General features: G+C 41.3%; 1 protein-coding gene across 2 annotated transcripts in view; it reads left to right on the top strand.

Annotated features, from left to right (window-relative positions):
• The window catches only part of slc38a9 (solute carrier family 38 member 9), a 48,715-nt gene that overhangs the window by 26,048 nt on the left and 8,414 nt on the right, over window positions 1–14,253 (top strand). For both annotated transcript variants that reach the window (XM_078287922.1, XM_078287927.1), the window contains exons 7-13: window positions 1,885–2,055; window positions 2,331–2,390; window positions 2,903–3,112; window positions 8,400–8,507; window positions 9,264–9,370; window positions 9,482–9,595; window positions 12,087–12,235. In XM_078287922.1, coding sequence (XP_078144048.1) covers window positions 1,885–2,055; window positions 2,331–2,390; window positions 2,903–3,112; window positions 8,400–8,507; window positions 9,264–9,370; window positions 9,482–9,595; window positions 12,087–12,235 — 919 coding nt within the window. The remainder of the gene's footprint in view (window positions 1–1,884; window positions 2,056–2,330; window positions 2,391–2,902; window positions 3,113–8,399; window positions 8,508–9,263; window positions 9,371–9,481; window positions 9,596–12,086; window positions 12,236–14,253) is intronic.

Genomic DNA, 14,253 nt, shown 5'->3' with positions numbered 1-14,253 from the left:
TGCACATAGTTGTTGAACACTATTTAGTGTATGTGTTGGGCGAAGATTGGATGCACAGGAGTTATGACCATTTTTCTGCTTAGCTGCGTATTCCGTCAAGTTCGTTAAATGTGGCCATGTTGCTAAACAGAAAAAAATTGAATCTTTGTGTAGCTTGGTCTGGTATTGTGGTGTACAAATGTTGGAGGCAAAAAGTCAAACATTTCATATCAAAATCTGATATGGCCAAAATTGACTACACTGTGCACTTGATTTGGCTTGATCCAAGGAATCTATGGAAAAATGTTGTTTCTAAGTTAAACAGCTCCAAAATGATTGGCCAAAACTTAAAGTTTCTTGTTATAGCGCCACGACCAGGCCGATCGGTGTAACTTTTTTTTTGCCTGAGTAGTGGCTGACATTTCAAACCTATCTGCCTTGTTTGGAGCTCTGAAACTGTAAAACAAAGCAACCAGACACTTTTAGCGGAGAGAAAGAAGAAGTATACTAATTATAGCTGCAAGCAGCAATACGGCAACTGGGCTCATTCTAGCCATTTAGTAGTTAAGGGAGAAACAAGAAAATAAAATGTATTCGTATTCTTTCAGAATTCTTTGTAAGCCTATATAAAATCTAAAACAATTGCAAAGCAGTAGCACATCTAAGAAGAGAGAGTAATAATTTTTCTGCTCCTCACTGGACTTGAACCCAAAACCTTTGGCACCAGGGATATCACATTTGCCAGTTGCGCTATCTCAGAAGTGACACACTTTTACTTGTTGTTTCCAAGTATAGGTTTGTTGTTGTTGTTGTTGTTTTCAAGATAAATTATAAGAATTTCGATGCTGTATCTAGACAACAGAAATGTCTGGAATTTATTTTTTACAGAGATTGAATGCTCCGTAAGAAAAAAACTGATGTTTAAAAATGCTATATTTGACTGTAATAGCTTTTATGAGAGCAGAATTTTAAAAAAAAAATCAATGAAGTTTGGAGACATACAGTGAGTTACTGTTGCAGCTTTTTACAGTACCATTTACAGTAAAACATTTCAATACACTGTGGGCTCAGTTGTTGATCTTTCAAAAATCTGTATGGATTGTTTATCGGGTACAGTCTGAAGATGCTGTGTACCAAGTTTGGTGTCCATTGAGCAAAAAATGTGGGAGGAGTTAAGTTTTATATGTGTTACAGTTTTTGAGTGATGGACTTCATAATTTGAATTAGGTTGTGTATGAAAGTTTCTTCTCACTTGGACCGACATTTTGGTTGAAGTTGCAAAGCCTTAACATGTACGGCTGATTTTTAATGAATTGTAAAAGTTTTGAACAGTTTAGACGGTTGCTATAGTGCCACCAGGGGGAGAACTGGCAGTAAACATGAGTATAGGTTGTTATGGACCGAACCGGACTGCTGTGCATTTTTGTTCATGGGAAATCATTTTTAGTCAGAAGAAAGAAGGAAAGAGAGAAAGAAAGAAGAAAAATAATACCAGCAAAAACAATAAGGGAAACAAATACAATAGGGAACCCTGATTAATCATGGATTGCTAAAGTTGTTAGACGCTGTCTGTGTGCCCGTTCCCACACTTGGCCATTGTATCTCTGTATCTGCTGTTGTACAATTGCAGTGTTGTTGTTTTTTTTACATTTTTAGGACTGACAGACCGAACAACCAAGTGACTTATACTAGCAGCTGGTCGCAGCTAAAACTTCTTAATATACAGCTAACATCATGATAAACTATGATTCACTTGCCAGTTGGTCCTGGGAAACATGTAAATCAATGGAGAAATTGCAACAAAGCAACAATTTATCTTCATATTTGGACCAATTCAAATAAACTAAAGGTGAGAAGAGAATGTAAGACACTCACTGCTCCCTTGTTTCTCTGTGTTCTCACCAGCCTATGTGGACACATCAGATTGGGAATTCCCTGATGTGTGTAGATACTACTTTGGCAAGTTTGGCCAGTGGTCTAGCCTGGTCTTCTCAATGGTGTCACTTATTGGAGCCATGGTGGTTTACTGGGTCCTCATGTCCAACTTCCTCTACAACACTGGCAAATTTATCTACAGTAAGTCATACTACCTTTGTAAGTATGAGAAGGGAGGTACTTATTGTTCGGTGCCTTTTGGTTCATTCTTTAAAGCAAAGCACCTCACAGCCCTAATTGCATTCACATTTAGTAGTGTTGCCTGATTGGAATAAAAATCCCTAAATCTGACTATCATTGGCATGTTTTTACCACAGATACATTGACATGCTATGTAGTGCATTTTGATGTTAAAATTTGTTGATGCAAGAAGAGCTTTTGCCTTGATCTGATGGCACTTTCTCTCCTCTCCATAGACTATGCTCACAACATCAACGTGTCAGATTCAGAGTTTGGGACCAATGGCTCAGATAAAGGTAAGATCACATGCATTATCTGGCATAAAGCTGAGCAATAAATGTAAAGTGATACCCAGTTCTAATGGCCAGTGTCACAGTACAAATTGTTTACTGGGTTAGTAAGCCTCAGAATGTACCAAAGAATATTATTCCATGCTGTCTGTCTGTTCTAAGCTGTCCGTCAGCAGACCATGGCTAAAAATAAATATGACAAAGACTAGAACAAATATGCAGGATGTCTTGGGAGCAAGAAATTGAGGATACAATTGATGGATACTATGAAAAGCAAGTTGTTTCTATGGTTTTGGAAACCATGCTTCTGGCACAAATGAATAACTTGTCGGGCTTTTTGTCGGAGGGTCAGAGACATAGGGGCTTTAAAATGTGCACTTGGATGTTTGTTGTGCCCAGCTTTCTGGACTGCACACTTCATCATAGGCAGAAGAATTGACTGTCTCCTAAATCACAATTTTAAGTAAAAACAAGAGATGACTGCCAAGATGATACTGCTTTACCAATTTGTTCACCAGTAATCTGTCCATATCCAAACACTGACCCCGGAGGTAACAACAGCATCAATGTCCTCTACTTGGGTGACAGCAGCAACGATACCTCAGATGTAGCCCTGTTTGACCACTGGTGGAGCAAGACCAACACTATCCCCTTCTACCTCATCATCCTGTTGCTGCCACTGCTCAACTTCCGCTCTGCCTCCTTCTTCGCCAGGTTCACCTTCTTGGGTAAGATAATGAATGGGCAGAGGGATGATATGAAGGGTTAGTAGAAGTGTTTGATCACCCTTGTTGTCATGGAAGTTTGCATTTTTTAGGATTTTTCTGTGAAGACGGTGTTCTTTTGCTAAGGCACTGCACCTTGACTGTAAAGCACTGTGGAGAAACCATAGCAAATACAAACATTGGATTGGGAATTCAATACTAACTTAAAGACTTCCAGTGGAATCTAACATTGTATTTATGTAGGGTTTTACAAGACAAACTCAATACAGAAACAAACAGAAAACAGAAAAACTTCGACCAACTCTTGGTCTATATAATCCCGCTTCCCCTCTCCCAGTTATGTCATTTTCCTCCCTCTTCCCCTGTTCTCCCACTCTGACCCCAAAAGGTTTGACACAAACTAAGGACGGGAAAGGGACTTATGAGTAACCTAAATAGCTCTAGCTAACTAAGATTCTACAAGTAGCAATAGGGTAAGCAGTTCAGTTTGGTATGTAACGTTTGGGTTATTGGGTTATTGGGTATTGGGTTAACACATTGTATGGTGTGGCATCACACCATAGGTTTGGTTAGGTTACTGTTGTAACCCCAATTCTCTGAAACATCGAGTGGAGAGATCCACCTATGGGGAATGACATCCTGTCCTGACCTCTGCAGAAGAATCCAATTGCAACAAGTCTTTGACAGACAGTAGCACGTCCTATGCCCAAGAAGGCCTGCCCTCCTGGAGGGCATATAGAACACTGCAGTGCTACTCCTCCTCATGTCTCCGCTCGATGTTCAAAGAGCTGGGGTAACAACAATAACCTAATGTTCTCTTTCATCATCTTGTGTTCGAAAGTGCAACACCAGAGACTGTCAAAGGCAGCACTGAAGTCGAGGAGGATGACGACGGTCCCTGAGTCAGCTGCACGGACGTTGTTGGTGATTTTGACCAGAGTTGTTTCTGTGCTGTATTTCTGGCGGAAGCCAGATTGGAAGGGAGATTATTGGAGTAAAGGTTGAGTGGTTACCACCCGCTCAAGTATTTTAGATATGATGGAGAGATTGGAAATGGGCCTGAAAGTCTTCATGTCAGCTGGATCAGCACCAGGTTTTTTGAGTATGGGTGTGATTGTGGCCATTTTGAGGGAGGAAGGTACTGTGCCACAGATGAGGAAGGAGTTGATTATTTTTGTTATAAGGGGGGAGATGGATGGCAGGCAGACTTTGATAAGGCTTGTGGGAAGGGGATCAAGCTGACAGGTGGTGGACTTGGATTTACGAATGAGGTCAGAGATGGAGTTCTCTGATGCTGGGGTGAAGTCAGAGAGGGAGCTGGTGAATGGCAGTCTCGAGGTGTCAACCCAGGATACATCCCTTAGGGGTGTACAAGATGAGGCAGGCTGTCGGTGAATGGTGTTGATTTTAATGTCAAATAAGGGCAAAAAGGCAATACATTCTTCAGTGGAGTTATTGGGAAGGAGCGTGCTGGGGGGCTGCAGTAAGTGGCTGACTGTTGAAAAGAGAGCTCTTGTGTTGCCTTTTCTAGTACTTTTCTAGTACTTTTCTAGTAATGATGTTTGAATAATACAACTGCTCGACACAACGGCCAATGGTGTTTAGCTGGCGGAGGTCGGGTGTGTACCAAGGAGCAGTGTGGGTGAAGGAGTTTTCAGGGGGACCAGGGAGTCAGGAGAAGCTGAGAGGCAGTCATTGTAATGACTAACCAGGTCAGCAGGGGAGGAGGATGGAGCAGGACTGGGGTGGAAGTTGATCAGACTGACAAGATTCATTGGGTTGATGTTTGATGTGTTTGATGTTTCTGAAGGAGATGGTCTGTTTCACTTTTAGTGAAAGTTGTGTTGTTCAAACAGCACAACTTAGTGGTCAGAGATGGGTAACTCGGTATCTAGTATGTGGCCTTTGTTGTGTATTGGCAGGATCATTAGCAAAGACACTGGAGGAATCATCAATGTGGATGTTAAAGTCACCCAGGAGGAGAACATTGGGGGACATACAGATGATACACATATGATGCTATAGCATAGCAAGTCCACCAAAGTGGACCAAAATGAACGAATGTTAGTCTTACAGGTGCTGTTGTAGCAGAAGTTCCGATGAGATCCACGATGGCTGTATCTTGGACGTCTGAAAATGTTATGATGGATGAAGCTGGGGGGGGTGGTAAAGTAGAACCAGCAACGTAGTTGCTCCGTTTCTGAGTACCTCAGTGCCAGGCTAGCACTGGTGATGGTAGAGGACAGAGTAATCCATAGGAGTAGCTTGATAGTCCACATGATGAAGAATCAACCCCACTGCAAGCAGGGATTGGGGAGTAGTGTGTGCTGACAGGACCCGCAGCAGACCGTAACAGCAGGTTGAGAGTGTGGGAACAGGTCGCACACCACCAGCCTGAGAGCGCTATATGCTGGGGAGTGCTGAGCCGGACAGCAGCAGGCAAAGCAAAGACCTCCCTGTGTAGGGATGAGGTGCCGAGCTACGCATGGCTCTACAGATGGGGGTTCCCCCACGGCTTCTGTGGAGGTCATCCCCCACAGGTGGATCTCACACAGGAGATGATGAAAAAGAACCTGCTACTTCTGATAAATTAACAAATGTGCAGTTTCAAAAGCAGCTCTTAATGTACAATATTTTTTCAAGTGAATGCATAATCAAATAGGCAAACATATACTCTATTTTAAAGACAATGTCAACCTTTACCTTGATTCATATGACTGCTGGTGTATGAGGTAATGGGGTCACTATGTGTCAATAACAGATATAAACAATAGAGCCCGACCGATATGGGATTTTTGATACCGATACCGATTTTAGAGGGGAAAAATTCACCGATTACCGATATGGCGGCCGATATAGTGAATTCTTTAGCTGGAATGAAAATAAACCTTTTCTATGTGGACTGTACCGATTATGCACCGATATGACTATGCAAAGGTACTCAGAAGGCTGCTTTCTTAAACAAATAACTTTATTAAAGAATATTTAACATTATTATACATTGTCAACCAATTCTAGAAATGAACACTGAGAAAATAAAGAATATTTCCTACTTTGTTGTGCTGTAGCCTACAGACAAAGTTAATACAGTTAAGTCCAGTTATGAACGACATGGATCAAAGATTTGTGGCTGTGTTTTAGTTGTTAAAAATACATTCATCCTCATAATTATTTCGTATCTATATTTCACATACAGTGCCTGTTAGCAGGAGGAGAACACTTCTTCTGTGATGTGATATACGATCGGGAGTCTGCACAGGGTGTTTTATTTTGAAAATTGACCGGATGCTCTATGCCGTTCCTGTGTCTGACTTCCTGCCCAGCTCGATCTGCTCTGTGCAGCTTGACGCGGCTCGACGCCGTATTCTGCTATGCACTAGGGATGGGCATGAGTACTCGAGTACTCGATTTGGATGTCAGTATTCGTTCAACGGTTCAACGTATAGAGTACTCGCATTTTTTTTTTGCTTTGTAAAAAAAAACATATGTATATAATAAATATAAACGTAAATTGACCCTGTTCTATATTAAAAGTTTACATTTTTTGGACGGGACTGCTAGCAGAAATGATAGATCTGCACACACATTGTTACAGGATCTAACGTTACAGGCAGAATGGCGACCAGGCATGAGAGTGATGTTTGGAAGTATTTCGACAAAATAGACGAAATGAATGTGCGGTGCAAGCTATGTAACGTTAAACGTAGCGTATCATAGAACAACTAGTTCGATGATTAACCATTTGCGCATTAAGCACAAGGAGAAAACAGCGGAGACAGATAACAGGCAGTCTCGCATCACCTCATTTGCTAGCAGTGTTGTGGTGCAGAGAAGATTAGCCAGCTCATCACGAAAGTGGTGACTGGAGATATGCTCCCGTTAAGCTTTGTGGAAGGAGAAGGCTTCCGCGAGCTGATGGCGTTTGTTGAGCCGGAGTACAAGCTACCATCGCGGCGAACAACAGCTATAAGAGTGGAGAAGATGTATGAGGAAAGCGCGGTGGAATTGAGGGCTGATCTGCAAAGTGCCGACAAGGTAGCCTGGTTGTTCAATAAATGAATTTCAAATTGCACTTGTTTTCCGTTGTTGGCCAATTTACATAAATGTGAAAGCATTAGATAGTAATAGATATTCTTACAGGCCTATAGCCTACGAAATTAACTGTTTAGCGTTAGCCAAACTTTGGTTCCGCTTGTGTGTTTCCAGTCGGACACGGACCCCTACCCGCATTTTCGCTTGGGTGTTAATTTCGGACCATATTCTTACGTTACTCTTACGTTTTTTTTTGCGAGTACTCAAGTACTCTATAATAATTTAATGTGAGTGCTCGAATACTGAAATTACTTAAAATGCCCATCCCTACTATACAAGTTCAGGGGAAACTTTCAACGGTGGAAAACCGAATTTTTACTTTTGTAAATGCAACGACTGGAATTGTTCGGTACCGCCATGTCACTCATGCTTATCACATAGCCAGCTATAGTTTGTCAGTACAGTCAGTAACGTAGCAGATTGAAAGGTAACGTTAACAGTTAAGCATCAGAGCAACTTTCTGCAGCTCAGCAGACAACGGTGCGGTGGTGGATTGAGTCTGTTGAGTGTTGATTTCACACTACGTTGTTAAGTTACCTAGTTGGTGAGACGCAATGCTGGAAAGTAAATAAACAACGTCCCCATCTTTTACTCTCCGTGACAACGAGCTTATCATACTCGTTTGTTACATTAGCTAACTAGCTAACCACGTAGCTACTTTCATACCTTGTCAGCTGAGTGGAAGCTAATGTGTGAGCATGTATTCACACCAAACTGTTTTGTTCAGGACTCGCAGTTTGGTACGCCCTCCGTTGTCAGGGACAGGGGTAACGTTATATTCGAGTTATATTGAAAAGGGAAAATGATAGGGTCATTGTTTATTAACTTTCCAGTATGTATTTCACAAACTAGTTAGCAACTTACCGTGAAGACATGGCTTGACTCCGAGTCCGCACCACTGTTTGCTCAGCTGTGATGTGTACTCTGCTACATGTGCTGCAGACAGTGCTGAGAGTGTAAACAATGGTGTCGGGGCGCACTCTGCTGGACAAACTACGTGATGACACCATTTCTAAATCACCCAAGCATCGTTTTCTGCATTATATGTTCTATATTCTATATTATATGTTCTATTTTCTATGTTCTATAAAATCGGCCGACCGATAAATCGGTCGGGCTCTAATAAACAAGTATGATTTGTCAGTTGTTTGATTTTTTTCTGGATGTGCTGTGCATTGCCTCATCCCTATCCATTCAGGCACCATATCAGTGGTCTACCTGATTATCCTGGTCACTTATAAGGCCATTCGTCTCGGCTTCCACCTGGAGTTCCACTGGTTTGAGTCACCCCAGTTCTATGTTCCAGGTAAACTTCATACAGATTATAGCAAGGTGCTCAAGGCCTTTAATGCTTTATATGACAAGAGATAATGAGATAATGACAATATGACAGCCTAATGACCTTGGTAATGAGGAAGTTTGGGGTTGTTAGTTTATAGTGCCCCAGTAATAGTTGTTTTTACCACTTTGATTTAGACATCTTACAACCTCGGATCTGCTTGACAAAGTTATGCATTGTCCCATTATACTGTAAATGTGTGAGGATATTGATTCCTAGGCTTGAAGTCGAGCTTATAAAGGATCCTTTTGACAGTAGAATTAGTGGTTAAGGTTTAGAAACCTAGGCCCTATAGTTTTGGAGTTAGGCTGAACACATTTGTACAATTTTGCTGTTCTTGGCCAACATATCTCAGAAAATGGGGCAAACTGTAAAAATGAGAAAGACAAATCATTATGTATTTAGGGTGGGAAATTACCCACAGTCACCAGCTGAATGCTGTGAAGTTTCAGTTTTGTCTGGTAATTATGCAGTTTGTGAAACTGTCACTTTTCAAGGTAACTAACCATCGTTTGGAGATGTCTTAGCTGATAAAATCATGTAATGGTGACTTTATGACTCCATCAGCTACTGTATTTGGGGGATAAGGGTTTTCTTTTTATCATCATACAATACAAAGAGTACTATATCTTATATACAGTAGGATGGCAAATCAATACTTTATCAGATTTGTTTAAGTTTTAATTTTCTAAATTGTTTGCCTCCTATTTATTTCCTCCCTAGAGTTCAGACTGCTCTTCCCTCAGCTGACAGGTGTTCTCACACTTGCCTTCTTCATCCACAACTGCATCATCACACTAATGAAGAGCAACAGGCACCAAGAGAACAATGTGAGTCTTAGCCACCTGTGCTAGTTCATAGCTTCTTCTTAACCTCAGAAACACAAAAGGAGGAGACCTGGTGACTGGCTTTGTGCTTGACTGGCGCCTTTGTGATTCCAGGTGCGGGACCTGTCTGTGGCTTATCTTCTAGTAGGGCTGACCTACCTGTATGTGGGAGTGTTGATCTTTGCAGCCTTTCCCACACCTCCACTGTCCAAAGACTGCATCGAACCAGTAAGACTTTAATTTTCTTTTTTTGTCCTTTACTGTGTTGGATGAAGTAGTTCAGTGAGTAAGACAAGAGGACAACAGTCATTAAAAAGTGAATTGAAAAGTCCAGTGTAGGAGAATTACATCTGAAAAAAGGACAGTGTTCATTGTAAACATTATAATACAATGTTGAAATACAGCACGTTTACAAACACAATGACAGGGAATGCAGGAAGATTCCCCAGGCTGGCAAAGTTGGCGCGACACTATTTCTGCCTCCCGACCCCGGGACAGCTGTTCCTGTGTGTGTTTCAGCGGCTGGACTGACTGTCAACAGGCTGCACACTGGACTCATCCCTGACCACGTAGATATGCTTATTCTTAAATAAACGAGTAGATTATCGTGCCATTGTTTCCAATACATAAGCTGTGGCAGTGCCACAATATTGGCACGGTCAGCACAAAATAAAAAGTTACTCAATGTACAGAAATCTAAATCTAAATCGCTCTGTAATGCGCCTAATGTGTGCATCACATCATGTCTGTCATTTGGCGATGCAGTAGCACTGTACTCAATCTGACAGTCTGTCTCCGTTCTGAAAACGTTAGTAAAAAATAAATAAAATTCCACATTTTCTCAGAACTCGCATGTGTTGTAACGGTATTTGTAAAGAGTAACTTGATACTTTTTGATCGGACAACTCTAACACTGCTCAACACTCAGAAAGTTAACATGAGTGCAGTGCAGAGACTTCATTGCATATTCCACCAGTTGGGTTCCATTGGACACAATGTAAAGACAAGTAATTAACTCTAAACAAAGTAAATTTTCAGCCTGTAGGAAACACAGAGGTCTGTTGTCCGGAGTCGGGATTTTTTAATCTCGACTAGTTCATCTTTTGAATTATGCTTGGCTGATTAACTTGTTGAGTAGGCCTAAAGACAGGCGTAAAAACATTTTGTATTTTGTATTTTTTATTTTAAAAGCTGTTTTTTACATAATGATTAATCGATTAATTGGTCATTAACGTGACTGATGATCGATTAAGGCAATTGATTAAAATTTGCATCCCTAACAGTCATCAATTCACTAGCTTCTAAAATGAAACTTCTGTTTCATTTCAGAATTCATAGCTGTTTGAGCTGGTTGTTGCATAGGACCTGATGATTAAATAAATATCATGACACATAGGCAATGCATGTTCCTTCATATACATTTTTCCCACGGCGCAGCCTTGGGCATCACGTGGCAAATTCAGGTCAGTCAGTAAGTCAGTCAGTCAGTCAGTCAGTCAGGTAACGTTTAGTGAGATGTTGCTTTGTGAGATGGCCTCTAGAGGGCATCTTTGACTAAGAGATGGCCTCGAGGGGGTCATTGGGCCGGAACACACCGGTACGCCATTCCGGGAGTGAATTTGACTACATAACACACGTTCTGGTTCTGAAAAAATAAATACAGAGCACTACCGGTGGTTGTACCTGTTTTAGGAGCTTAAACTACTTGCTCGGTTCATTTTATAGACCAAAGTTTTCCGGCTAGGCGGTGTTTGGACCTTTGGGCCAATCACAGTGCTTAAAAACGGAAAACTCCACTCAACCGGGATGCCAGGCCACATTAAACAAACACACAATCAAATGACAAGCACAGACAGTTTAATCTGAGCTGCAGAGTTGACAGGTTGTGTTGTGAAAATGTCGAGACAGAAGAAACTACACATTCTTTCCTATTTTCAACCCAATGTGAATGATAAAACAATGTGTTCAAGTGAATTTAACTTGATTCTATGAAGTACTGTTATGAGCGAAGCTAGGCTACTGTATTTCTGCCTCTCCCACCATGTTGACATTTCAAAACAACCATCAATAATTCTGTCCGTTTTCCGAAGGATCAGTGTGGCCTCAGCTAGTGGAATTCAACACACACACCGTGGGCCTGTACAGGATCTGTACTTTTATATGTTACAGAATGTTGTAGTCTTTCTCTGCTCAGTTAAAACACTGAGCCAATGACTTGGCTTCGTGTGGTTAGACTATCCTTTTGTTGTTTATAAGTTGTTGTTTATCACTACTACTACTTAAGCAAATACCACTACTACTACAAGTGTTACAACAACTACTACTATTACAATTACTACAATTGCTAATGCTACTACCTCTACTACTGCTGCTGGTACTGTACTACTAGTATTACTGCTACTACTGCTGCTGCTGTTTTCACAACTACAACTATTGCTACTTCTGCTGCAACTATTATTACTTATACTACTATTGATACTACAACTACAGGGTATTAAAGCAGTCATTTATATTTGAGCTAAGATATTTTAATGTTTGTTTTGTTGTTTTCGAATCCCTAATAGTTGATGAAATGCAGCTAGAGATCTATCTTTACAATTGTTTAAAGAAGTCATACTGTTATCTACAGTCATTGAGATGGCAATTTCTACAGTTCCCCACAAACCCCACTCTGCAAGATAAGCCTTTATCCATTGTCTGCTTTCCTCTCTCCCTGCAGAACTTCTTAGACAACTTCCCTAGTAGTGATGTGATGGTGTTCGTGGCTCGGACCTGCCTGTTATTCCAGATGACAACAGTGTACCCTCTGCTGGGATACCTGGTACGAGTCCAGATGATGGGCCAAATCTTTGGCAACCACTACCCCAGGTAGCTCTCCTGCACTTGAACAAGTGTTTAATGGGCATAATGATTAAAGTTTTGATCAGCAGTAATTTTGTGAGAGTACTTGCACAGCAGACTACATTTTATTTAAATCTAAAAACAAAAGAATAATGTTTTAAATTAAAATCAGGGTATCTGCAGGTCCTGCAAGAGTGAGTCAGCGCTAATGCACTAATGTTTTTGAGCTGTAAACATGGTTGTATGGGTTCTATACGTTGCTTCACGATTAGAAAAGTGTGACTGCCCCCATGACAATGGATCACTCACATTTACAGAGATGAGTGATCCGTTATCACAAACATATGTGATGATACAATATGTAGCGCATTTGCTTTACTAACAGTTGGACTTCATGTCCCTTCATAATTAATTTCCTGGTGTCCTTTGTCTTGTACTGCCCATTTATAGTTTCAAATCTTTAATTAGCTACGTTCAATCAGAAATAAGCTGATTTCACCAGCTTTGTTTCTTTGCTTTAATTTTTTTTTTTTAAATTGGTCTTAAAGGATAATTCCGGTTATTTTCAACATGGGCCTTATTTTCCTCATTTTTGCCATCGTGAGGAGTGTACCATGTAACCACAACACCCTGGGTTTTAATCCGGCCTGGGACCTTTGTCGCATGTCATCACCCTCTCTCTCCGCCCTTTTTTGTCTCTCTCCACTGTACTGTCAAATAATGCAGAAATGCCATAAATAATCTTTAAAAAAATAAAAAATAAAACAATTACTTAACTGTAGAGCTTTATGTACCTGTAATTTGCAGGGAGTGCTGCTCTCCAATACACATTCAGAGTGCCAATGAAATCTCCAGTTGAAACCAAAAAATTGTTTAAAACATTCCCTTTCAACACAGTAACAGTCACACTTTAATAGCCCGTTGTATAGTGGTTTGTATTTCCCTCCTACATCTGGTCTTTACACAGCACAGCTGGTGCGAAATAAACTCGTCACCTCTTTGAGAACTATGAGATTGGCTCATACAGTTCGACAACAGAGCGTCCTACGTCAGAGTGTCCTAACGTTGCGTGTGCTTGTCCCGTTAATGTTGGCATTGCTCACACATACGGTCGATACGGAACTTATATTATATAACTCATATTAGAAGCGGAAGAAGAGACACGCCTTGGTGCTGTGCACTGGAGTCAAAGACGACTCTGATCTGACCTGGCTTCTGAGGGTGGTATACCCAAAAAATTGGTAGGTACCAGCATTCCCGCCCATCTTTCAATGGCAGGGCTACTTCAGCATGGTCACGATCAAAGATGTTCTGCATGAAGTTGAGGAAATGCGTCTTCATCACAGGCTTCTTCTCCAATGTGCGTAGAAGAGTGGTGAGATGTTACAATGCCTATTCTCTGTTGTTGGGGAGCCGTTGACTTGTGTTGGTGTTCTGAACGGGAGTGGTGTCGTCCATGAACATCTCTCTATCCATAAACTCTAGAAAGAGCCTATCTTTAATGGAGAGTCAGACTATAGTCGTCCTTGGACCTATTAAAGATGGTACTTCCCAAGCTGTAGTCGTCAGAGATAAGAGTGTCAAACATGGAAGATACTTCAAATGAGGGCTTGGAATGAATTTTTTTCGCACTTGGACCTGGTTTCGACATGGAGTGAAGAGAGAGAGACGTCCATTGTCAAGAACATGGGTGCTATCCTAGGTCGAGCCTTTGCGCATAGGGGGCATCATGAGGACCATTCCATCTTTCCCACACCTTGTGCACCTGTAGAATGTCATGACCCAAGAGAAGCTGAATCTGGGCTTCGGGATCCAGAGGAGGGATGAGATGATAAAACGTCTTCAGGTTAGAATGGTACTGTGCTGCCTCAGGAAACGGTATTTCAGCCCTGTTGTCAGGCATATTGTTACATTCGATCAGCATAGGCAGTGTCACCTTGGTTGCACCATCAAAAGACTCCAAAGGAGTAGGAGGAGTGTAGCTCTTCTTCCCAATGTTTCAGTCACACCCACACAGGTGCAAAGGGTATATGGTGCGTCCGATC

Source organism: Centroberyx gerrardi, chromosome 2 (genome assembly GCF_048128805.1).
Source record: "Centroberyx gerrardi isolate f3 chromosome 2, fCenGer3.hap1.cur.20231027, whole genome shotgun sequence".
Lineage (NCBI taxonomy): Eukaryota > Metazoa > Chordata > Actinopteri > Beryciformes > Berycidae > Centroberyx > Centroberyx gerrardi.
Note: the sequence above shows the minus strand (reverse complement) of the source record. Positions and strands in the feature narration are given on the sequence as shown.